Raw genomic sequence first — 24,898 nt, 5'->3', positions numbered from 1 at the left:
TGGTGGAGAAAGCCGGAATCGCCATTAAACGACTACTCCAAAAGTCCGACCCATTTAAACCGCGACAGTGTGGACGAGAAGACTGCCCAGTGTGTAGCACAGGTGGAAAAGGACCGTGTGATAGAGAAAGTGTGACGTATGAGATTAAGTGTATCCAGTGTAACAGCGTATACGTAGGGGAAACAGCCAGGAGCGCGTATACCAGAGGGAAAGAGCATACGAAATCACTTAACAATAAGGAAGAACGATCTGCATTGTGGAAACACTGTAAAGAGAAACACAATAGAGAGGTAAAGCAGTTCCGAATGGATGTGACGGGGGTTTATCACAATGACGCGATGCTGAGACAAATAACTGAAGGAGTGAGGATAAATAATGTGAACGAAGACTCGCTTATGAACTCCAAGAACGAATGGAACTTTTTTCAAATCCCACGAGCTGTGATTGATACATCATGACCGCTTGCATGAAGCCTGGAAGAAGTGTGGACATTTCAGAGTCACTTATATGAACAATTATTTATGAGTATTTTAAACATGGCGGAGTACTACTGATGAGGATCGTAATTGATCGAAATCGATTTGGAATTCCGCTACATTTTTACAAGTGACTTTTATATACCATTTTACACGTTTTTACAATTCTTGTATTCGTTTTATAGTAGTTTTTAGTGCGTCGAACGTGACTACGAGACGTTATGTCTAGCAAACTGACTCAATCGGTCACTAAATCTGAGAGGTAAAAATATAAAAATATGTTATAACCCCTCGTTTTCCTCTATGATATTCCTTAATCGCTTTGTCCCTTTTGTTGTTCCGTCTAAATTTTTTGCTGGTACTTGAGCATGAGGGATCATTTTCAAACGAAATGTGTTCGTGTATATCTTGTAAAGATAAGATAAAGAGAAAGCATCAAACCTCCTCATGATATCACGCGATCGACAATCAGCAATCCACCTATGGTACGCATTAAGTCTATTTTTGTTTTTTTGTTTTTTTTGCGAATAACCTTAAATTTTACCTGGCTGGAATGTCAAAATCTATTGTTTCCTTTCAAAATCTTGACTGCTGCGCATGATTTCAAAACACAAGTTGTTCAAATATGTACAAAGGATGGTATGGGGTTACACAACGGTCCCTTCGAAATGCGTTGTGTGACAGCTTGCAAACTTAGTGCATTAATATTTCTATAACAAAAGGAAATTCTTTGCTCAAATAAAAGTGCTTACGCAAGGACATGAGATGGGAAATAAGTCGTAAAAATAGACAGCTTGTTTGAACGATAACGTGTATACACCGCTGGCAAAAGACACCACACAACTGAAAGAATTCCCGGCATGCCCGATTAGCACGGTTAACGCAACGCGTGACAAATCATAAGCTCAACGTCAGCACTTTTGAGTTTTGAGAAACCAACCGTAAAACTAATTCTCATCTTCTCACTTCGCGATTAAATTCATTGCTATAATGTGGGCTAGCAGCAAAAAGCCTTAAAAACCTAAATGCACCAAGACAATTATATATAATTATGATTCGATCTCCTTTTGGCAAATCTGCCTGAAAATACTGTTCTGTTGAAACATTTATATAGCGGACCCAATCCTACTACGACATTAATTTCATCTACAAGTATCTCGCTCCCCCGAAGTATTGGTTGAGCGGCATATCGTTTAAAGCTCGTCTCTATTATATGCATTAATAAATATATTTCAACTTCAGTTACAGTAATACCATTTAGCACTTACCAAACAGTCCCTAACTCAAGCAACCGCGTTAAGGAGAAGTTGAAGGTAAAAACTGAAAGTGGAATGACGAATGACCCAGGAAATTAAAACCAGACTATTCTTTCAAACACTGTTTCGAATCGTTTCAAAATTCGTCTAAAAGTTATATTTCCTTTGTTGCTCGCGGTGAAGGAACAAAGGAAACAGGAAACGTCTGCAAGTAGGCAAAAATATTAGAGAGAAAGAGAAAAATATTTCTAGATCGATCGACCACACTGATTTGATATCTGCCCTGAATCTGTAACGCACAAAAAGTATTTGAATTTATTAGTGAATTTTCTCACCTGTCTTTTCTCTGTTCTCTTGGAAATAATCTATGAATACAGGAAAGAAAATTCCAAAGCTGAACACAAATCCCATAGCAGCCAGCCAAAAGAGTGTCGCAGATAGCAAACAATCCACGACCATTTTCCATCTTGCACATGAGTTTGAGGCATGATTTTCATGTCAGTTGGCCCACAGTAGTTACAGAATGATTCTTTTTGTTTATATGACCGTATAGTCACTGAATCTGAGAGGTAAAAATATGTTATAATCCCTCGTTTTCCTCTATGATCATTCCTTAATCGCTTAGTCCTATTTGTTGGTACGTCTAAATTTTTTGCTGGTATTTGAGGGAAAATTTTCAAACGAAAAATGTTCGTGTATATCTTGTAAAGATAAGATAAAGAGAAAGCATCAAACCTCCTCATGATTACACGCGATCTGCAATCAGCAAGTACAAGTACAAACAAGGCCTCCAAAAATGGGCTGAATTCGACCTTTGAAGACACTGATTATGCGTGAATTGAGTTTTATTAGTTTTCTCGAAAACAAAAGAATTTTTCAACAAACTACATATGTCTTGGTTTGTTTTTTCAAACCTATAGACTTGCCAAATACTAGAATATGAGGCAATTTGATTTTTTGACTGTTACCGGTGATTTATGACTTTGCCATTTTTAGTGTGTTGAAACTGCCTTACTCCTACGTGTAACACGAGCTCGATCATGCGCAACATTAGTTCAAAAACAGGAATGCAACACGAAGTTTCGAGTAAAAGTAGGAGTTGCGTTTCACGATTAAAGTTGATATTCAAAAGGCAAAATTCGAGTGATCATTACAAGTGACATCTTCTCTTAAACTTTCGTTTTACCAAACCATTTTACGCTTTTTAAAAAACCGAAAACACGATTCATCGAATGTCTAATATAATGTTCGCCGGCTTCGTTGCATCGACGTTTTTGTTGATCAGCGCTCTTGAAGAGAAGGCTTGACATTGTCCGTTTAGACAATTTCGATTAAGTTCCTTGAATTCTTACAGATACACTATGCCTTTCTCTCAAGAGTGGTTCAGCGCAGTATATTTGATGTTTCTACTTTGGATCCTATATTACATGAGACTGTTAGGCAGAGCTGTTCAAGTTCGAGAGCTGCAAGGGAACAATCAACAACAGACAACATCAGCGACGAGGCAGAATACGATAAGAAATGAAGAACATCAAAATATTTAGGTCATCACTAATAGAAGATACCCTGAAGAACACGATGAACGCCAAAGTCAGGTAACTCAACTCCTTTTTAATTTTTAGAAAAAAAAAACTCTTCAGTGCATGTCTACCACAGAAAGGCAGACATTTCCATAAGTCGTAATTTCAGTTAATTTTGTCGAGAGGATTTTCTTTAACAATCCACCTGATTTGTTAGTTAACATACGAGACTGTTTCTCTCTTCAATGCAAAAGAACTAAGAGCATAGATAAGTTCTGAGGACCAGTTTCCTCCTTTTTATCCACTTTTAGATATGAAAAGAGGAGTTTCCCGCGTGGTTTTTCGAGGACTGATGAATGTTGTGTTGAAGAGATTTTGTTTAATTCAAACGGCGCAATACGACAATACTAGAGAGCGAAAATTACAGTGTTCGACTGGGAAAGAATTAATTGTGCCACTGAACATGATGAACGTCAAGGCTCCTAAAGTCACATGTAATTCGATTCCTTTTCTTCTGCAGAACAAGCTAACTTTCCCCTTAATCTTTCTTCCCAAACCACCTCAAGAAACAACCTCTCTTGTCGTGATGGAAAAACTTTTGACTTTTTTTGCATTGTTTTTTTTTTCTGTGCAAGTAAGAAAGAAGAAGAAGTTGTCTTAATTTTCGTCGTACATGGTGCTACAGAAAAATTTGTTTAACAATGATTCATTACGACTTCAACACGGACAAAGTGTGTAATTCATTAAGAATTCCGGTTTTAATCGACACATGCGCAATGAGGCGCTAGGATTACCGATCTACTACGGTATTCATAGTTCGCCTTAAGTAACTACTAGTTAGTATTTTTCCTACAATCACGAGTACAGTAAAATCCCAGGGTTGGAATTTTTCCTTCAGTCACGAGTATAATAAAATCCCAAGCCAAACTATTGTGATATGTCTATATTTAATTCTTATTACCAATCAGGACGTTTCCCCTTCCTTATTAGGCGGAATAAAGGCGTGCAATCACAACATCCCTTCTACAGTAAATCAACTACGGAGGTGTTTACAATTTATGATGATATATGCCACTCTCTAATGCAATCATTTACAATTTGGTGACATAACTAATTTGCTAGGAAATTTAATTCATGACTCAACTCGTAACTAATATTCCCAACAATAGTTGTGGTCGGCTCTAGTCCCAGAGTTCTTTGTAAACTCAGCAAAAATTTGAAAATGAGAGTCTATTTATTCCAAAGACTATCTTGTAGCATCCTGTCTAACGTTGCTCGAGGCATCATACTTTTCCGCGGGCAAAGAAATGCTCTAGAAGCCTGTTCGCAGGCTACTAGAAAACCTGTAGGAAAGGTAATCTAAACAGAATTTGTGGAAGCAGGCTCGGTACCGGTGTCCGCTCGAGTGTCTAGAAGCTCAACAGTTTCATGTTTTACAGGACCTTTCTTCTTGATAAAAAGTAACAGGAAAGGAATACATGCGCCAGCGATTACCACAGCGCCAGACATGTAAAAGGCATGCGTGTAAGAATTCATGGAGTCAGCCATAAGACCTGCAAAATGAAGAAAGAGAGAAAGAAAGGAAGAGGTTAGAGCATGAGGTTTGTTTAATAACTGAATGAAATCTCTCTGCTGTTTTTTTTTTTTTTTACTCTATTCTATCAGGCATTTTGGTAAGCAGTCAGGTGAGAGGGCAACTTACATATTTCATAACACTGTTGAATGCAATAACATTAATGGGGACGGGTACTACCCCTAACTATTTTACTCATCTATTTAATTCTTTGGTAAACGCGTTAGCCTAATGGTTAGTGCGCTGGACTCTGGGTCGAGTGGTCCGGCCTCGAGTCAGTGTGTTGTGTTCTTGGGTAAAATCTTGGGAGTGACCCTTCGGTGTACTAGCATCTCACCCAGGGGGGAGTAGTCATGCTTCTTGTCGCTTCATGCTACATGGAAACCGGAAGTAAGCTCCCGCTAGGTGGGACACTTTGGCTCGGGTACAGACTTTACCCTTCATTACATTCTTTGAAATATAGGCATCTTCCCAAATTTGAAGTAAAAAGCCCGCCATTGTGAATAGCCATAGAGCTGAAAGGTAGCTAAACCAGCCGCTCTGACGAAGGGTCAACGCTCGAAACGTCGGCTTTGAAACCCTTTACGGTGGCTAATCTGCGTTATTAACTCAGTTGATAAAACCCAAACTGCCTTGTTACTCCCACTGACGCAGCACCACATTTTCTTTAGAAACTCACCCCCTTTACCTATATGAGACAACATACCTGCAATCGGCGGTCCACTGACCAAGAAGAATGAGCTGATTTGCATCTCCCAGCTTATGGCAACAGGTATTTTTGGTGGGCTCACGCACGTCAGAAGAAGGACGTTGAGTGTTGTAATAAAGGCCCCGTCACAGAATCCATATATCACAATAAACACGACCACGTGACCATAAGATGTTGCCATGGTGACGATTATAATTGATGCCCCGGTGACGAGCTCGGCCGTCTGGTAGACATAGAATGTGTTTACCTTTTCGAAGTCACACAGTCGACCCGACACCAGTCTCCCCACGCATGAAGCGATTCCATAGTAGACAAAGAGTCTGGAGGCTGCACCAGCTTCTATTCCAATTTCCTCGCAATATTTCACCTAAAAACAATTAGCGCAATAAAAAATTCAGAGAAGATTAAATAGAAACGAATACCATTTATAAATGAGACATTAACTTGTTTAGGATGTTTTAGCTAATCTGAATGAAAATTACCAAATGAATTTGTGGTACATAATGAGTAAACATCATGACCGACGCTGATATCACTGTCACCGCAAATTTCGGTTCCTTCCACACTGCTATGTACACACGCCATCCCGACTTCATCTTTTGGTCCTGAGTGTCTTCTAACTCCACCCCGTTTTGTCCTTCGTTTTGGTTTTCCCCTTCACTGGTTATTTTAGCGTCTTCCTCAACCACATTATTGTCGATATCAGGTATCTGCACATTGGGGCTGTAAGTCAGACCAGACAGGCACAATACTGGAACCACGCCGGCCATTATTTTGTAGGTGTTCTGCCAGCCAAAGCTGTCTATCATGGTCTGCAAAAGGGGACCTAGAATAAGGACCCCTCCTCCTTGACCACACATTACAATCCCAGTGGCCATTGACCGCCACTTGTTAAAGTACCTGCTGATGATGTTGAGGCTTGCAGAGAACACGCAACTTGTGCCCACGCCATAGAGCACACTATAGGTGAGAAAGAGCACGTCAATGTTTGTTGCCAGGGAGGAGAGGCCCAGGCTAAGTGTGCACAAGAACCCTCCAAATAAGGTAGTGAAACGGCAGCCGAATCGACTCACGAGAACACCGGACGCATGCCCACTGAAAAAGATGAGAGCAATGGCCAGAGAACCTACCCAAGCTGGAAAAAAAGAAAAAGGAAAAAGAAAGGATGGTTAATTATCATCATGTGAAAGTAGAGAAAGCAAATTATTTCCAATCATTCCACACCACGGTATGTTAGTTTCTATTATTGATAAGAGTTGTTTTTTTTTTTTCACGCAAACCCTGTACAGTTACGTGATTTCCCAGTTTACGATCACGTTCGGAACGCGTCTAAACCGCAGTTGTTTCATTACGGTAGTCTTTCATCGAAGAAAAAAATGCGCAGACAAAAATACTGACATCGTTTACCCAGTATACATACCCATATAACTTACTTAGTTGGGTTTTTAGATTACTTCAACGTTGCTCTCTGGTTGCGCTTTGCCTCCAAATATCAGCTTGCAAAATGGGCTTATACTATTTTGCGAAACGAAACGAAACGAAACGAAACGAATTGAGGCGAGATCTAACGAAACTAAAGGATGATGCCGATATATTTTCTAATAAGGTAAAGATAACTTTGACAAGGATTTTGGAGTAATCGTTAATAAGGATTTTCATTCATTTCGCAAAGTAGTAATTCAAGAAGAGTTACTATTTCTCGAAATCGACTATTTTCACCCTGCAGTGAAAACGTGACCTCTTTCATGTCACAAAAAATACATTTAAATATTACAAATTAGTATATCACCAAGGATTTTGGCCTCCTCTTATTTCTTAAACCTTATCAAAATAGCAATTTTATGAGATACTATTTTTGAAAATAGTCGATTTTGCAAAATAATAACTAGAAATGAATTAAAATCCTTATTATTAATTAACGATTACTTCAAAATCATTGTGAAAGTTATGCTTACCTTATTAAAAAATAAAGGCTGATAGTTCCGAAAGAAACTGTTTGGGGCTGCGTCGGTGGGAGTAACGAAATAATTTGGATATATCAACAAAGTTGAAATGGTAAATTGGCCACCGTAATGATTACAAAAGCTGACGTTTCGAGCGCTAGCCCTTCGTCGGAGCGCATAGAGGAATTGTGGGTTGTGTGTGCTTTTAAAGGCAGAAAATGGAGCTACGTTATTGGTGGGTGCATGGTAACGAGAAAAACATGAATAAATTAGTGGAATGAAAAGCGTTCATTGATCCCTGTGGGATTTAGACTGCCGGTTTGAAAGATGAGCTTTTGTTCAAGATTTTTACGGCTTTCCGTGCCACCTAAGTGCAAGGAAAGACCGCAGATTGCCATATGTTGCTTAGAATCATTAGGTAAATTAAAATGTCTAGCGACTGGTTTCGACATTATTAAAAAATATGTCGGCATTATCCCTTCAAGCGTTTCGTTAGATCTCGCCTGGTTTCGTTTCGTTTGGCAAAATAGTATAAGCCTACAAAATGCAAAGATATGGGAGGCCATATCAGTCAAAAATGGTATGAGTTCACGACTGATGATCAAGGAATCGATCGCTATGGTTAAGTTTATCGATTGGAGATTGAAAATGTCGATCGCTGTAATTGAGATTATCGATTAGTGATTGAGATTGTCGATCGCTAAGGTTGAGATTATCGATTGCGGATTGAGAATAATAGTCGCTATGTGGTCCAAAAAGCGATTGAATACCAAGACTGACGATTGCTATGGTCGAAAAAAAGATTGGCGTCTGAAAGCGATCGTTCAGAGATTAACGATCCGGAACACCTGCCGCTATAATCAAGAAATCGACTTGCAGCTGAGAAATAGAAAGGCCTGGTAATAAGAGAGGGATAGTTCACGTATTTTACATGATCAAGAATCCCAAGAATTTATTTTGCGATCTATGATGGCAGCTGATGATCGGAGTAGTCGAGATATCCCGAGACCAATTCCTTGACTCCCTCAAACAATTCTTTGACGATGTGCCTGCCCGCCTGCCCGCCTGCCCGCCTGCCCGCCTGCCCGCCTGCCTGCCTACCTGCCTGCCTGCATACCTACCTGCATACCTACCTACCTGCCTGCCTGCATACCTACCTAAAAACCTACCTGCATACATACCTACCTACCTACCTGCATACATACCTACCTACCTACATATATACCTACCTACATACCCAGCTACCTACCAACCTACATACATACCTACCTATAGATGATAAATCAAACAACAAATATATATGAAATACATATATATGAACTGCGGTTATGAAACGTATATGTGCACGATCCTTCGCAGTAAAGCACTATTTAAGCAATAGTGAAAATCAGACCTGAAAAAAAATTCAGGCCTGTACGGGATTCGAACCACTGACCTCTGCGATACTAGTGCAGCGCTCTACCAATTGAGCTAACAAGCCAACTGGGAGCAGGCCATCAAATTAATTCGACATAAACCCGTAGATGATAAATCAAACAACAAATATATATGAAATACATATATATGAACTGCGGTTATGAAACGTATATGCGCACGATCCTTCGCAGTAAAGCACTATTTAAGCAAACCTACCTACCTACATACATACCTACCTACATACCTACCTACATACCTACCTACCTACCTACCTACATACATACCTACCTACCTACCTTCCTACCTACATACATACCTACCTACCTACCTACCTACGTACCTACCTACCTACCTACCTACCTACATACCTACCTACCTACCTACCTACCTGCATACATACCTACCTACCTACATACATACCTACCTACATACCCAGCTACCTACCTACATACATACCTACCTACATACATACATACCTACCTACCTACCTACCTACTTACCTACATACATACCTACCCACCTACCTACCTACATACATACATACACACATAACCTTTACTTTTTCTCGAATTTAAGAGTAGAAATCGACATAATATACAATGACATTATAAAATACAATCCTATGCAATATTTATAATTAACGGCTAAAATAAAGTAAATAGATTTACTGAATATTTAAAATACAATATGAATTCAATTACAATATGTTCTAAAATTACAATAATTTAAGGCTAGCTAATGCTTTTTTAAAGTCCTTAAGGTTCAAGGTTCGAACATTGTCCGGTAATGAATTCCATAGTTTAACGGCACGATAAGAAAAAGAGCGAAGGCCATAAGAAGTAGTCTTAGCGAGAGGGAGTTTCAGAATGAAGTTACCGCGTAAATTATAAGTAGTATTACGAGAAGTAAAAATATTCCTCATGTAGATAGGATACTTAGTTAGAAATAAACTTTTGTAAACGGTAAAATTAACATATTGTGTATACGTCTGTTATATAAAGAAGCACAGTTGACTTTGTCCAATAAAGTATCACACGTAGATTCAACATCATTTAGAATGAACCTAAGACTTCTTTTATTAAGAGCATCTAGTTTTTCGGTGTTTCATACACTATAGAAATGCCACACCGATGAACAATACTGAAAGTGCGGTAAGATGAAGGCCTTACACAATTTGACCAAAGTGGCTTTAGAGATCCATTTTCTAAATCTTATCATCATGACATTTAACTGATTATTGATCTCTTTGCATATCGAAGATACGTGTTTATCAAACTGTAGTTTGTTGTCAATGTTCATACCAATTATGTCGCTCGACTCTTTCACTGGAAATGAGAATGTATGCTCCGTATCACCAAGGATCTGAAGGCCTGATGTTTAGTTTCGTTGACAATCATACCCTTGTCATTGTACCATTGATTTGCTTTTTCAACTTCGTTACACAAACATTCTTCAAGTGCAATCGGATCTTTGTCTGAGTAATAAATTTGATGGTCGTAAGCATACGCATTTAGCTTAGCTCTCTTTATATGATAAAAGAGATCGTTAACAAATATATTAAAAAGAATATATTCTTTGTTAAGTTACACACCTTTTCTTTTTTTTTTTCTCTCTCTTTTTTTTTTAACCTAATCTAAATTTTCATTCAGCACCTAGCTTTGATTTGTATGGTTTTTCCTATAGTTTAAGGAAGCCTATACTTTATAAGCCCCCGGCTTCTAATAGGCTTCCTTGCTGTTACCTCTTCAGTTCCTTTGATTTTGAATTTCATTTAGTTAGAATAGTTCTTTTTATCTTTGATGTATCACGAATTTTCTATTCGGTTAATTTGTTTCTGGTAATGGCAAATAAATGAATGAATGAAATGAATAAATCTTGAAGTTCGAACCATAGTTCTTAACAATCTCATCGAAATCAGCCCACATCTCGTTTTCAGCCAACATGTTCTCGTCAAACAATCTCGTCAGCATCCCCATAAGAATTAGAATTCTGCTGATAACATTCGGCGGTTATCTTCGGAAGCGAACACAGTCCACACACCCAGTTCTGCTTCGAATTACTATAGAGGTTTTGCACAGCAGCCATGTTGGAAGGCAGGAACAATGAAAATATTTTGCACAAGAAAGAATTTTTTTTCCCATGGGTAAATTAATCTATTGTTGCTGCCATCAAACATGGCTGCTGTGCAAAACCTCTATTGTAGCGGAAATAAACCTTCGATAGATGCAAACACTTAGCGCGAAACCAGCAATTGCATTCAGTACACAAGATGGCGTCCTGGTTTCTTCGCACCGTTCTACCGGAGTCTTTGCAAGGAGACCTTATTCCAACAGTTTTAGAAGGCCCTGGGTTAGTAGCTACATCGCCGCAAAGTGGAAGACGACTGACTTGAAAAGAGGTAGAGCCCTTGACAGCGTAAGATACTTTAGTATGTAAATAGAAGCGTCCACGTTGCTTGCGATACCGATAAGTGCCAAACGTCGATAAATTTGCTGAAAAGCTTATGCTCTGCCATAAAATCCTATTTCTGGGAGTTGCTTTATCGTTCCTGACTTCATTACCAAGCTTATTATCAGACGTAGTGTCAAGGAAGAGACACCAAAACACGAACAGTGTCCAGCCACAGAGAGCTTGACCGGCCGCCATGTCACCCCTGCATTGTGGTGACACTGCATTGTGGTAACACTGCATTGTGGTGTGTGGATCAGGCGCTCGGGGACGAAAATACTTCTATTCCATTAGAAAATGGTCCTCCAGTCTACTTAGAGAGTAGGCTATAGGACCATTTCCAAATTGTTAACGCAATAGCAATCGCAATACAGGATAATGCCAGTGGTGACCTGCTGTCATTTCCACAAAATTTTCGACCATAGCAATAATCGTCAGTCTTGGTATTTAATGCTTTTTGGACCATAGCAACCATCATTCTCAATCAGTAATCGATACCAATCGATCGACATTTTCAATCACCAATCGATAAACTCAACTATAGCGATCGATTTCCTGATCACCAGTCGTGAACTCATACCACTTTTGACTGATATGGCCTCCCATACAAAGAGAAAATCTTTCCGAAACAAAATTTTGCACTCAATTAGAGATTGTAGTAAAGAGAAAGTCTCAGACGAATAATATATAGATTTAGCCAAGCCTAAAAGCGGAGCCCCCAATAAGTGAAATTTTGCAATAAAATTTCTTTATATTTACATATATTAAAATTTTTAGCCAAAAATTAATTCAGTATAGATTAAACCCATTGACACTTACGTGTAACACGTACCTGTGAAAAGTCAAAATGTTGGAGAAACCAAGAAAGCAAACACAATCCGCAGTAAATTTTAAAAAATCATCTTTTCCAAAAAACAAGCTCCAATGAAAGAAGACTAATTAAAGAACTTATTTCCGACGAAAAAAGCGATAGGTGCATATTACCTTTTAACTCAAAAATCAAGATGAAAGATAAATATCGCTAAATATTTTCGCATGTGTGCAAATGGCATGTGGATCATATTTCAAAATGGAATATGCGAATTTGTCCGTGAGCGAAGAGATCTCAAGTTTCATGGAATCTATCAATAGGGAGCAAGACTAAAATGGCAAAGAAATATTTCGGGACGACAGATTTATTCAAAACAGTTTTTGATTTGCTGTTATAAGCGAAAAACGTACGAATTTCTTACGTGTACAAAGCCCAAGCGGTAAAATTCATCATTCTTAGATCGTTGTTTACTTGCCTTCAAGGCCAGAAATTGTGCAGCGCTATGTTGAAAATTCTGAAAAAACTTCGATTTGACGTAAAATCTTCTATTAAACAATACTTTTTGAACACATTGTTTCTCGAACATAATATTTACCGGGCCATCGAATCGTCAAATTGTCGCTAGGCCCTGCTTGAAGTCCGAAAATTCGGCTTTCACTTTACGTCCATAATTCGCATCGCCTTTAGAATCGTAGTGTCGTTGACTCGAGAATTTGTTCTGTCACCTTTAAGACCTTGATATCCATTCTTTTGCAAGCAGAGTATTCTATAGCATTGCTACTTTACATTCTGAGTTCCACAAGGTCTAACTCGGTCGCAAATGAACGAAACATATCAAACTCACGGGGTACAAATAGTCTCTTACTGAATTTCGTGACCACGCCCACTTCATCGGCCCACTCAAATCGAGTGCGATTTTTGGATGTTATATCATCTTGCCGACTCTCTGTATAAAAAGTTAACAATGTACCACCGAAATATTGAACTATAATATCATGGCTTTCCATTTTGTGTATTTTCGTACTACGAAGTAAAGTTTTTCCCTCGTCATTTTCACCTTTTCCCGAGCTGGTCCGTCAAAATTAAGAAGGCGTTCGTGGTCAAAACAAGACCGAGCAAGGAGTCTTGAGCGATTTCTCTCTTACGCAAGCGCAAATTGAAAATGTACCGCCAAAATCAAAGACAGGAACAAATTTCCTTTGTTTTGATATGTAAATTGTCGAACAAGGAGCAGACTGAACCTCGTCAAATGGCTAGTCAAAACAGCCACACCTTCCTCCTTTTGCTCCTTTCCTGTTTTATAAAGGTGAAAGCAGTGGGAGAAGAATCGGGTAGCTCGGAAAGCGCTTCACCATCGTTTACTTACGAGATAAACAAGTAAGATTTGTAAAGTTATTTTCCGAAAGAGTCGGAGTAAATACATTTTTTTCAGGTTAGTTTGCTGTTTTTACCCTAACGTCGTCCAATAAATTTTTGTTGCAGCCTACTAATCTATACAATTTCGAAGGAAAATATTCAGATGCTTCACCGTCCCCGAAGGGGGTTCTGTCCTGGGGTACCGGTTCACAAGGGAATTACCATTGTTCTTTCTTTGTTTAGGAGTTATCGGTTAGCTATTGTGTATTGTTTGGTCTTTTGTATTGGCTCTGGTGAACCGGTACACGAGGACAGAACCCCGAAGGGTCTCCACTCATCGAAGCGTGTACTGTAGCCAATCTAGTGAATTTTCAGTCTCTTGTTGGGTTTGTCAACCTCCGTGACTTCAATATCATACAATTTTGTATCTTTTCTCTGTGAAATGACCTTTTTAACAGGGGTGTATGCTGAGTATTCGTTGCAGAATCGCTTTGGTTCTCTTATCTCTCTCTTTGGCTTGTCCGCCATTCTGAAAATTTGCTCAGGAGGGCATCTGGGTTAGCGGCCGCGCCAGGCTGGAACCGACAAAAATAAATGTCCATCGCAGTGGGGAAACAGTTTGATATGATCCGACCTGAAAATTTTGAGGGTCTGCCGCGCGGACGCCATATTTTCAAATTTGATCATATGGTACTTTCGTGATAGCATACATGACAGAGGGCACGTACGTACACGTACGTACGTACGCTCGGTCAATCACATGACAACCAAACGAAAAGAGGTTCCATGGGTATGGGGCTCTGCTCCACGCGCGCGAGGCGCGCGTGGGAGCCCCGCTATTATTGTCTGCGTGCAGGTGTCTCCTATTTCCTTTGTTGCACGGAAACGTCTGCAAGCAGGCAAAAATATTAGAGAGCAAGAGGAAAACATTTCTTGATTGATCGACTATATTGGTTTGACATCCTGAATCTGTAACGCACAAAAAGTATTTAAATTTATTAGTTAATTTTCTTACCCGTCTTTTCTCTGCTCTCTTGGAAATAGTCTATAAATACAGGAAAGAAAATTCCAAAGCTGAACACAAATCCCATAGCAGCCAGCCAAGAGAGTGTCGCAGATATGCAAACAATCCACGACCATTTTCCATCTTGCACATGAGTTTGAGGCATGATTTTCATGTCAGTTGGCCTGCAGAAATTACAAAATGATTCTCTTTGTTAATATGACCGTATAGTCACTGAATCTGAGAGGTAAAAATATAACTTTGTTATAATCCCTCGTTTTCCTCTATGATCATTCCTTAATCGCTTAGTCTCTTTTGTTGTTCCGTCTAAATTGTTTGCTGGTACTTTAGGGATCATTTTCAAACGAAACGTGTATATCTTGTAAAGATAAGATAAAGAGAAAACATCAAACCTCTTCGTGATTTCACGCGATCTGCAATCAGCCTACGACACGAATTGAGTCTATTTTTGTTTTTTTGTTTTCTTTTTGCGGATAACCTTAAATTTCACCTGGCTGGAATGTCAAAATCTATTGTTTCCATTCAAAATCTTGACTGCCGTCATAACTATGCTGCCGTGTTTGATTAAAACACAAACTGTTCAAATAGGGTATGAGGTCACGTAACGCTCTCTACGAAATGCGTTGTGCAACAGCTTGCAAACTATGGTTTTAGTGCATTAATGTTTGCTTACACGAGGTCATGAGATGGGAAATAAGTTGTAAAAATGGGCAGCTTGTTTGAACAATAAAAGCGTGAAATGATGTGACGTCACGTGAAAACGATCTATACACCGCTGGCAAATGACACCACTCAACAGAGAGACTTCTCGGCATGCCCGATCAGCACGGTTAACGCAACGCGTGACAGAACATAACGTCAGCACTTTTTAGTTTTGAGAAACCAACCGTAAAACTATTCTCATCTTGACGATTAATTTCATTGCTATATTATGGGCTAGCAGCAAAAAGCCTTAAAAACTTAAAGGGTGCAAGACAGTTACATATAACTATGATTCGATCTTCCTTTACAAATCTGCCTGAAAATGCGGTTCGGCTGAAATATTTACGGCAAATATACGTTCATTAGCACTTCCATGAACTTCATTAACGCGAACGAACTTTCAAGAACGCTATTTGTACATGTATTAACATTCAATAGCATCAACTGATAAACAATTGCTTCTTTGGACAATCAAAGATAACAACTATACTTTAATTTCAATCTCGCGCAATGGTTAATCATTCAGTTTACATAGAGACGCACAATCAGTTACACCTTTATACGATCGTTTATTCGAAATGGTCAACCATTAACGTGAACTGACAAACATGTGTGTAGTAATAACAATCAGGCCTGATTAACAATCAACTAGGGAAAAAGAAATTTCAAAATTACCGTGTATTGTAATGTAGTGTTTTGTACTTATCCTTCAATTTCTTCATTATTTAAACATCTTGGAATGTACTTTTGCATAAACCTGTACCGCTGTCCATAGTTAGCAGCCCTGATAGTGCTAATGTTTCTTTGCAGGACGACTAGTGTCCGCTTTTACGGCTACTTTTAAGGCACTTGTTGCTTGCTCCACGTTGTTAAGAAATGGGCTCTATGGTGCACCAACGGACTCGTTTTTCGCTCAGCATTTCTCGGTGGAATGAATGGACAGAGATTTAATGATTTTCTTTCACAGGCAAGGCTAAATTTCAACCGAAATACATGTGATTTTCATTTACGGACGGCGCACCAGCCCACAACAATCCTGTCATTCCACCTTTTGCTGTTCATTACGAGAAAATACGCATCATTTGCGTTGAAAGGCGAACAAGTGCGTGAAAATACAATCTTTAGAGACAAAAAGCCGTCTTTAGCGCGTAAACCAGATTCAACAACGATTTTTGCATTTTAATCAGCATTCAATAACAATTATGGGCATTCTTGTGGGTCATTCGTTAAACAAAAGAGAAAAATAAACTTTCATTTGCGCTAACATCAAGTCATTTACACCATCTTGAAAGTCAATAGAAACAATAGATAGATAGAAACATAGATAGTTTATTTATATAACTTTGCAACCCAAAAGTTGAATTACGTCATATTTACATGGTAAAAAAAAATATATGTATAGATATATATGTCCCCAAACAATATAGTGCATAAACCATTCATAAATATAGTGCATAAACCATTCATCAAAGTTGAATTACGTCATATTTACATAGTAAAAAAAATACACATATATACATAGATGTATAAGTCCCAAACAATATAGTGTATAAACCATTCATCAACATTTCATCACACTGTTTGTGTTAAGAACGACTCAATAAATCCGCGGTTAAACTCAAAGTTTTACTTTATTCTGACTAAGGACAAAACCTCCTTGACGAATACTCGATCTTCACAAGGAAAAAATCTCGAACGAAGTAAAAGTACTTGACATTTGATCCCTGTCACTCATTTTAAAAATACCATAAATGTAACGCAACGTCACATTCTCCTGAACAGTTTGGAACTCAATAGCATTACTGGACGGCATTGTAGTATGAATAAGACAATTATTAATGCACTTGTACAAACAAATCAATGTCTTTTATATTAAATGTGTAAGTAGCGATTTTCAAATGAACACCAATTTTTCCTGAATTTACATTCAGTAGGGTTCGTCCTGTTAATTCACTTCGAAGAAACCGAATACTACTCTAACACGGAGAGAGAATTGTGAGTGGATTTGAGGACGATGAGGAAGATTAGCTTGTGGTCGCGGACTCGCTCGGAGTGAATCGATCAACGGCGAGAGGCATTGTGGCGCGCTACATCAGAGAGGGCAGGATCCAGGAGACATCACGAGGAGGTAGAAACAATGTGCGGGGAGATGATAAGATGAGAGATGGCCTAGAGAAAATCATCAACGAAAACTGTTTACTCACCCTTGCTCGGATAAACCGCACCGCGGCAAGGACATTAGATGGGATGCTCTTCTGAGTGAAACTTGCAAGGCCCCTCCCTGCTGACCTAAACAAACTTGATATGCTGAACAAGCGAGTCGATTACTCCACTTGGTTTAGGAACCATGCCGTAATGCGCCACTGTGTATTTGTCGACGAATAACCGCCTCCCGGTTAGCTCAGTAGATAGAGCGCTGAACTGTTGTGCGGGAGGTCGAGGGTTCGAGCCCCGGCCGGACCAACACTCAAGGTCTTAAAATAATTTCTATAACATCAAGAAATGGTTAGATATTCTAGTCTTCTCGGATAGGGACGAATAAACGGAGGTCCCGCCTCCTGCAGGGTTAGGGGTAGGAGACGTTAATTTCCCACGCACTAGATTACTGTGTGATCGATGGATGTCCTCCCCTGGGGTGGGATGGGTGGGTTTGTTGGAGCTTAAACCTCGTAGGGGGACCCATGTCCTATTGTTTCTGCTCCTGTACTTGATACAAATCCTTAAATAAATAAATAAATAAAAAAATAAATAAATAAGAATGCGGCTACAGCATCTGGACTGCCAGAAGACACGACAGAGCGCGAAAGGGAAAGAGGGCGTACCGTCAAGTGAGCGGCCGGCGAGGACGAAACATGACCGTGACTATGGCAATTCTGCCTATCAATGGACTTGTGCTTTCCTCAGCAGCTGTTGGCGGAATGAATGCCGCGCGTTTCGATAACTTCTTGGCACAGGCGGGACGACGAATGTAGATTCCGATGAGGAGGTGATCTTTGTGTATTACGGAACACGCGCCCACCGAAACCCGGTCATTCCCGTCCCAAATACGGAGTTTAAATGCTTCCTCCCTACAGTCGTTTCCTTGACATCATGGAGCAGGCAATAAGCAGTTTGAAAGCGGCGTCAAGCTGGAAATTCAAAGACGCATGGATAATGGCGATGAGGCCAGAGCAAGGAGAAGCCCAGTGGGGGAGTTTCGAACACAACTGCTTGAAGCTCTGCACAGAAACATCGACACTGTGACCGCGTCTAAAAGTGCGCAGTGGTACCGCTTTATGCAGACCTATCTACCAAAATGTTTGAATAGAGAGATTATTGAAGAGGGTTATCTGAAATTCAAAACAAAATAATTTGGGGACAGGTATTTTTCAATGGGAATTCGATATGTAAATATTGAAAATAATTACCGCTAAATTGTTTGTACAAGCGCATAAATGATTGTCTTATTCATACTAATGTTGTTTAGGAATGTTACTGAATTGCCAAGGTAAAGGTAAAGTCTGTTTACGAGCCTAGTGGCCCATTAGGCCGGTGCGTAACTCCGGTTTCTGTAGCATGAAGCGACTAGGAGTATTTCTACTCCCCCTGGATGGGATGCCAGTCCATCACAGGGTTACCCCCCGCATTAAATTGCCGGTACCCATTAATACACCTGGGTGAAGAGAGGCACTCTGAGAGTAAAGTGTTTTGCCTAAGAACACAACACAGTGTCCCAGCCCGGGCTCGAACCCGGACCACTCGATCCGGAGTCGAGCGCACTAACCATGAGGCCACCGCGCATCCACTATTGAATTGCAAACTGTGTGATAAAAATGTAAATGATTGCTATACGCACTATATTGTTTGTTTATTGTCTCTATTGACTTTCAAGATGGTGTAAATGACTTGAAGGTTACCGGAAATGGGATTGTATTTTTCCCTTTTGTTTGACGAAGGACGCATAAGAATGCCGAAAATTGTTCTGTATGCTGATTAAAATGCAAAATCGATATTGAATCTGGTTTACGCGCAAATGACGCAATCTCTAATGATTGTATTTTCACGCACTTGTTCGCCTTTTAACGCAAATGAATGCGTATTTTTTCGTAATGAACAGCAAAAGGTGTCCTGGTCCTAATTCTGAGCATGTAAAAAACTACCATCACGCAGCCCGCCTCTTAACATCGTGGAGAAGGCAAGAAGTGTCTTAAAAGCAGCCGTAAAAGCAGACATAAGTCGTCCAGAGCAGCGAGAAGAGATAACAACAGAGCAGAGTGCACTGTGATAGAAGAATTTTGAAATTTCTTTTTCCCTAGGTGATTGGTCTTCTTACACGCATATTTGTCTGTTCACGTTAATGATTGACCATTTCGAATAAATGATGGTATGAAGGTGCAATCGATTGTGCGTCTATGTAAATTGCACCATTGAATGTCTCAAAAACGCCATTGATTATCAAACTATGCAATTGATTTTCTACTGGTGTTAATGATTAACCATTGCGCGAGATTGAAAGTATAGTTGTTATGATAAGATACAACGAATATATGAAGTCCATATATTTTGAACTGCGGTATTCAATGATGCACGATCCTTCGCAGTACATAGCGCTATTTATGCAATAGCGAAATCAACTTAACGGCCTGCTCCCAGTTGGCTTGTTAGCTCAATTGGTAGAGCGCTGCACTAGTATCGCAGAGGTCAGTGGTTCGAGTCCCGTACAGGCCTGATTTTTTTCAGGTCTGATTTTCGCTATTGCATAAATAGCGCTATGTACTGCGAAGGATCGTGCATCATACGTATAGTTGTTATATTTGATTGTCCAAAGGTGCAATTGTTTTATCAGTTGATGCTATTGAATGTTAATACAGATGCAAATAGCGTTATTGAAAGTTCGTTCGCGTTAATGAAGTTCATGGAAGTGCTAATAAATGTATCTTTGCCGTATAGTTTCAACTATTGAGGTAAATAAAGGTACGTTTTGCGTAAATGAACAGCAAAAGGTGTAATATCAAATCTAGCCACCTACCGAACAGTCTCTAACTCAAATATCCGCCATAAGAAGTTAAGACAAGCGATCAAAACTGAAAGCGGACTTCTGTGGAACAATTACAAGTAAAATGCAGAACTGCTATTCAATAAATGGGGTGACGTTTGTCGTACTGTTCATTTCTAGGGAAATTCATGTTTCTTTTGTGGGGGGGGGGGGGGAAGATCGCATGGTTTACAAGAAGAACGAAGCGGGAACCAGTCGTCGCCATTAGAGTATAGAGTAAGGATTATAAAAAAATTGATTGCCATTTAACTACGAATGAGGGGGGACTCATCATAATATTTCAGCGTCATATAAATTTTATCTAGTCTCCCTTGCAGCCCTTTCCGGCGTCGTCACGCAAGCGAAAACTCCCCCACCAACGGCTGCTCACATTTGAACAACATTCCTTTCCCATTGTAATGTGTTATCCAATCAAAATAAAGTTATTGTCTGACAAACAACCAATGAACACGCGATATATTTATTCCCGCGAATTCACAGGAAGCGCGTTAGCGTTAGTTTCTAAAGATGGAATCTGATGTCATCGAAACTCCGAAGAAAATATCAGATAATGATCGCAGTTTTGTTTGCCCAAATCCTGTGGGCAAATTTATAAAAACATCTCTTCTCTCTTCTATAATTACTGTTATGGCTTCTCTCTGATGCGAATTCAAGCTCTCAATACCAAAAGTATCTCGCACTAAGTCGAAAGCGTCTCCATTTTGTCAGTTTCAACGCTCGGATAATACGAACTCTGTGATTGGTTTGATTATTGAGGCGCGAACGCTTTCCAGCATATGGTAAGTAAATGCTGATTGGCCAATTTCCGGAAAGGAATGTTGTTCGAATGTGAGCAGCCGTTGGTGGGGGAGTTTTCGCTTGCGTGACGACGCCGGAAAGGGCTGCAAGGGAGACTAAATTTTATCGCAACACGACCAAAATCCTTCGACCCCCCTCCCCCACCCCCATGAAAACTGCAACGGTCAGTCTCTTCGCTGCGGTGCTTGAACTTTGGAGAGCGAAAGTCCTCGGGCTCTTTTTTTTCACCCGAGACTGGGTTCGAGCATCTCTTTCCAATAGTGGGAGCTATAATAAAGGAAATAGTTTGAACCCATGAGTAAAATTTGATCATGTTGTGTGATCGTATGGGTAAAGTATTAACGAGATGGACTGCTCTCGGTCTTTTGACAATCTTAGCGGAAGTCATTATCAGAGACAAGTGAAGAGCTGTCGTCAGTGGAGCGTCAGATGAGTCTGGTTCGTGTAAGCCATTTGGTCAGTTCTTTGTGACGTTTCGGTGGGTGGACAGTTATGACAAGTTGTTCCGTTCAGTTCTCACGTGAATTAAGGAATGGGGCAGAATTAAAAAAGGCTAAAAATTAGGAAAAATTGGAAAAATAATATTTAAGCATTCGTTGATCTTTCTTTTATAAAAAGCTTACTAATCCATGGGGAAAGAAAACGTTTCTGTGGGTCACGTGACGCAACCGTTCTTCAGTGCTTTAATTTGGCGCCATTTGTCTCCGTTCTCTTTGGTTCAAGTTTACACCACTTTTTACGGCATCAGATCACGGTTAAAGCATCCAGGAATGGCCTTCTATGTTCTGTGTTTTTGAGCTTAATCGGGGAATCCGGGAAAATGCCGTTGGCTAGTGTGAAATTGTCATTCTTTTTTCGATGAACGGCAATTTACTCAATTATTGGTGTCTCATGAGGCCATTTGAGATGGAATCTAAAATCCCCGATTGATTGCTAGTTTCTTACAATAGCCTTCTGGTTTTAGAATAGAAAAGCCGTCGTCTGAACGATGGTAAAGTGGTGTATCCAACGTTTTTAATACTTAACTAGCAGCTCGATGTGTCCGCCATATTTGAAAGCGCGGCCTAGACTTCGGAAAACTAGAACCGAGAGAATGTTCTTGCTGCTATAGCAACAAAGCCTTTCCAAGATGGCGGACAAGATTGCAGTGGAAGGGTCATAAAAGTTTGTAAGTTGTTTTTCTCGCTTCTTTTGTGTCATTAAGGAGGAACTTTGCTGAATGAAAACATTAAATTTATTTATATGTAAAACTGGTATTTTTCATCTCTATATACTTAAATTTGAGACGTAGTAAAGAAGTAAAGATAACAAGATTTCGACGCTCTGAACGGACAACTTTCGTAATAAAAGAAATCTTAACTATCTCTCGGAGTTTTGCGCGCACTTCTGACTCCTAAAACCTTAATTGCTAGTAGAATAATAGGATATCATGTTCCTGTTCTAAATTATCTTTCGAGTTTTGGCGCAATGTTCAGATAACTTGAGTTTTTTGTGGAGTAAACATACGCTTCGATCTTGCTGAATTGGTTTCAACGAAACAACTTCAGAATTACCGTTTTATATTGTCTGAAGGAATTTAAAGGCTTTTCAGCTGAAAATTCAACGTCTTTTGCCACACGAAGGATTTGAAGAGTCGCTAACTTGAAGGAAAAACATCGCGGCTTTTATGGCGGGATTTTTTTAACTGTGGCTTCGCGCGTGTAGCTGCAAGGAACAGTGTTAATGATGAGAATGGGAAGGTTATTTACGACAAGGGCACTCGTCTACAGAGGTTCTTGAGTACATTTTCTGAAAACAAAGAAGCTTTTGCTGTTTCTCAGAACACATTCGACAAAAGGCTGCACGTACTTCTTAAAAACTTTAAAAAATGGCGCGGTGAAAGCAAGTCAAAATACTTACATCACTTCAGTTAATTTGCATGGAAATCGCTGTCAGCTCTTATGAAGGGATTACTTTCTATCTCGAACTGCCGGGAATGCCAAGTGAATCATCTGCTTTTTCAGACACAATTCCCTCTGAAAACTAATCGACTAAAAGGAGCTGACTCAGTAGCTACATCCACAAAAGAAGCAGGGAATTTGACAAAAACAACCAAGGCTGTAAAACCTTCAAAGAAGGCCATTCGGGATACTGCAACGAGCATCTATTTGAACATTAATGAGCCATTCAAGAATCTCTACAATATCAACCTTGCTGATGCCTTAACAAAGGTACCTGAAATTGGACTAACACATGCAAAAACTAAAGTGCAAAAACAAAAGGAAAGAAGAGAAACTGCTAGGCGATTCAAAAACAGTGCTGAAGAACAGTGGTCGAAAGTTGACTGTGACACCATGCTTGGAACGAGACAGTCATTTAAACAGAGAGAGTTACAAAGAAAATCTCTTTATTTTGAGTCCCATGAAGAGGTAGTCTCCCTCGCAGCCGTTTTTTTTGGATGTCACGCAACGCTCCCCTAAAAGAACGGCTGCTGACAACCGAACTACATTCCTCTCTCCGAATTGGCCAATCACAGCTCGGGTTCCATTTTCAGGAACCTTTTTGCACCAGACTCACCTTTTGACACTCGTCCAATCAGATATCGTTTTCTACCGCGATCCTCATGTGGAAATTACAAGACAAATGGCGGTGCTTGAAGGAGCTTCTCGCAAAGCGTCGTCAAAGTTCAAAATTTTCGAGCTTAAAGCTCACAAGAAGCTTGCAATTAAAAAAGTTTTAGTCGAGAAAGAAGATGTTTTTGTTAAGTTGCCTACAGGATCCGGGAAATCGTTAATATATCAAGCACTCCCGCTCGTGTTTGACCATGTTACCGATGAAAGTGGTCATATTATTTCTCTTTTGTTTTTTGTTTTCTTTTATTTCGCTTTGTTTCTTTTCTTTTTTTAATTTTTTGCTTGATTTAGTTTTCTTTTTGTGAGTTAATCAATTCCCTTTTTATTTTTTCATTCAAAATTTTTAGAAGTAGTAAAGAATCCAGAAGCGTTAAAAACGAAATGCATCATAGTTAATTCAATTGGCAGGTGCTGAGAGGAAAAACATCCAACATGGTCTTTTTAATAGATACGTGTACTAGCGCACTTTGAGAGTCAGTCCCTTGACAAAAAAGGAACCACCACAAAATTGCAAGATATCTCCTAAATATCTACATATTTTTAATCGTTTCTCTATTTTTACCGGCGCTGCTTTTTTTTGCTTTCAATAAATTTTTTACGAGGAAATGCTTCCGTGAAACATTTGAACGGGCCAAAATGATGTAACTCTGACGATCACTTAGACCTAGATTAATGCTAATTCATGAAGTATCAATTACAAATAGGGCATGCAGAGCCAAAGTACTTGGTATAGTTTTGCCATACAGCGAAGATTATACTATCGCTATCATCATCTAAAGTTTATCGTAGCCATCCCTAGACCGGAATGCCTCTCATGTTATCAGAATAATTTTTAAAAGAATCATCGAAAAACGAAAAGACGGAGCACAACAATGGAACAGAAAAACTCTGAACAGAAATAAAATGGATGATGATCACCATCAAAGATTAATTATACACAGCACATCATCAACAATTTATCAACTGTATCATACAGAGATGAATCATGTTTTAGTCATCCGAACTATACCAGAACAAGAAAAAGAAAATGATGATACCTTTCTCAATTTGTCTCTCTGCCAATAAATCGATCTTTCACAAGCAAATTGGGGAGTCGCGAAAAATAAAACTTCGTTCCTTGATGATAAGAAAAACTAAAAGGGAGAAGATGACGAGTATTTTGCATAAAAAAATTTATTTGTAATCCAATTACCATTTCCCATTAAATTTTTCAGTTAAT

The 24,898-nt window shown here is 39.4% G+C and overlaps 1 protein-coding gene across 5 annotated transcripts; it reads right to left on the bottom strand.

The window, feature by feature from the left end:
* Window positions 1–3,323: 3,323 nt before the first annotated feature.
* LOC111332774 (monocarboxylate transporter 10) lies at window positions 3,324–24,834 on the bottom strand. Of its 5 annotated transcripts, XM_088729683.1 has the most exons (7): window positions 24,717–24,826; window positions 18,057–18,563; window positions 17,439–17,523; window positions 14,524–14,696; window positions 6,017–6,669; window positions 5,532–5,901; window positions 3,324–4,805 (listed from the first exon to the last, which is right to left on the bottom strand). In XM_088729683.1, exons 3-7 carry the CDS (start codon window positions 17,471–17,473, stop codon window positions 4,612–4,614), a joined length of 1,425 nt encoding a protein of 474 aa, XP_088585809.1. In that variant the 5' UTR covers window positions 17,474–17,523; window positions 18,057–18,563; window positions 24,717–24,826; the 3' UTR covers window positions 3,324–4,611. The 5 variants fall into 5 exon arrangements, with proteins under 5 accessions (XP_088585809.1, XP_088585808.1, XP_088585812.1 ...); XM_088729682.1 differs by having other exon boundaries at window positions 17,439–18,563; XM_088729686.1 differs by lacking the exons at window positions 17,439–17,523; window positions 18,057–18,563 and adding an exon at window positions 20,243–20,311 and having other exon boundaries at window positions 24,717–24,823.
* Window positions 24,835–24,898: the final 64 nt, after the last annotated feature.

Source organism: Stylophora pistillata, chromosome 8 (assembly GCF_964205215.1).
Source record: "Stylophora pistillata chromosome 8, jaStyPist1.2, whole genome shotgun sequence".
NCBI classification, from domain to species: domain Eukaryota; kingdom Metazoa; phylum Cnidaria; class Anthozoa; order Scleractinia; family Pocilloporidae; genus Stylophora; species Stylophora pistillata.
Note: the sequence above shows the minus strand (reverse complement) of the source record. Positions and strands in the feature narration are given on the sequence as shown.

What these genes read in the sequence shown, in the direction of transcription:
- LOC111332774 (XM_088729682.1), bottom strand. Translation starts at nt 17,473, where the DNA reads ATGTCCTTGCCGCGGTGCGGTTTATCCGAGCAAGG. An exon ending in ATGTACCACAAATTCATTTG is followed by an intron (nt 5,902 to 6,016) that starts GTAATTTTCATT and finishes AATTGTTTTTAG; the next exon opens with GTGAAATATTGCGAGGAAAT. An exon ending in CAGTGGACCGCCGATTGCAG is followed by an intron (nt 4,806 to 5,531) that starts GTATGTTGTCTC and finishes TTCATTTTGCAG; the next exon opens with GTCTTATGGCTGACTCCATG.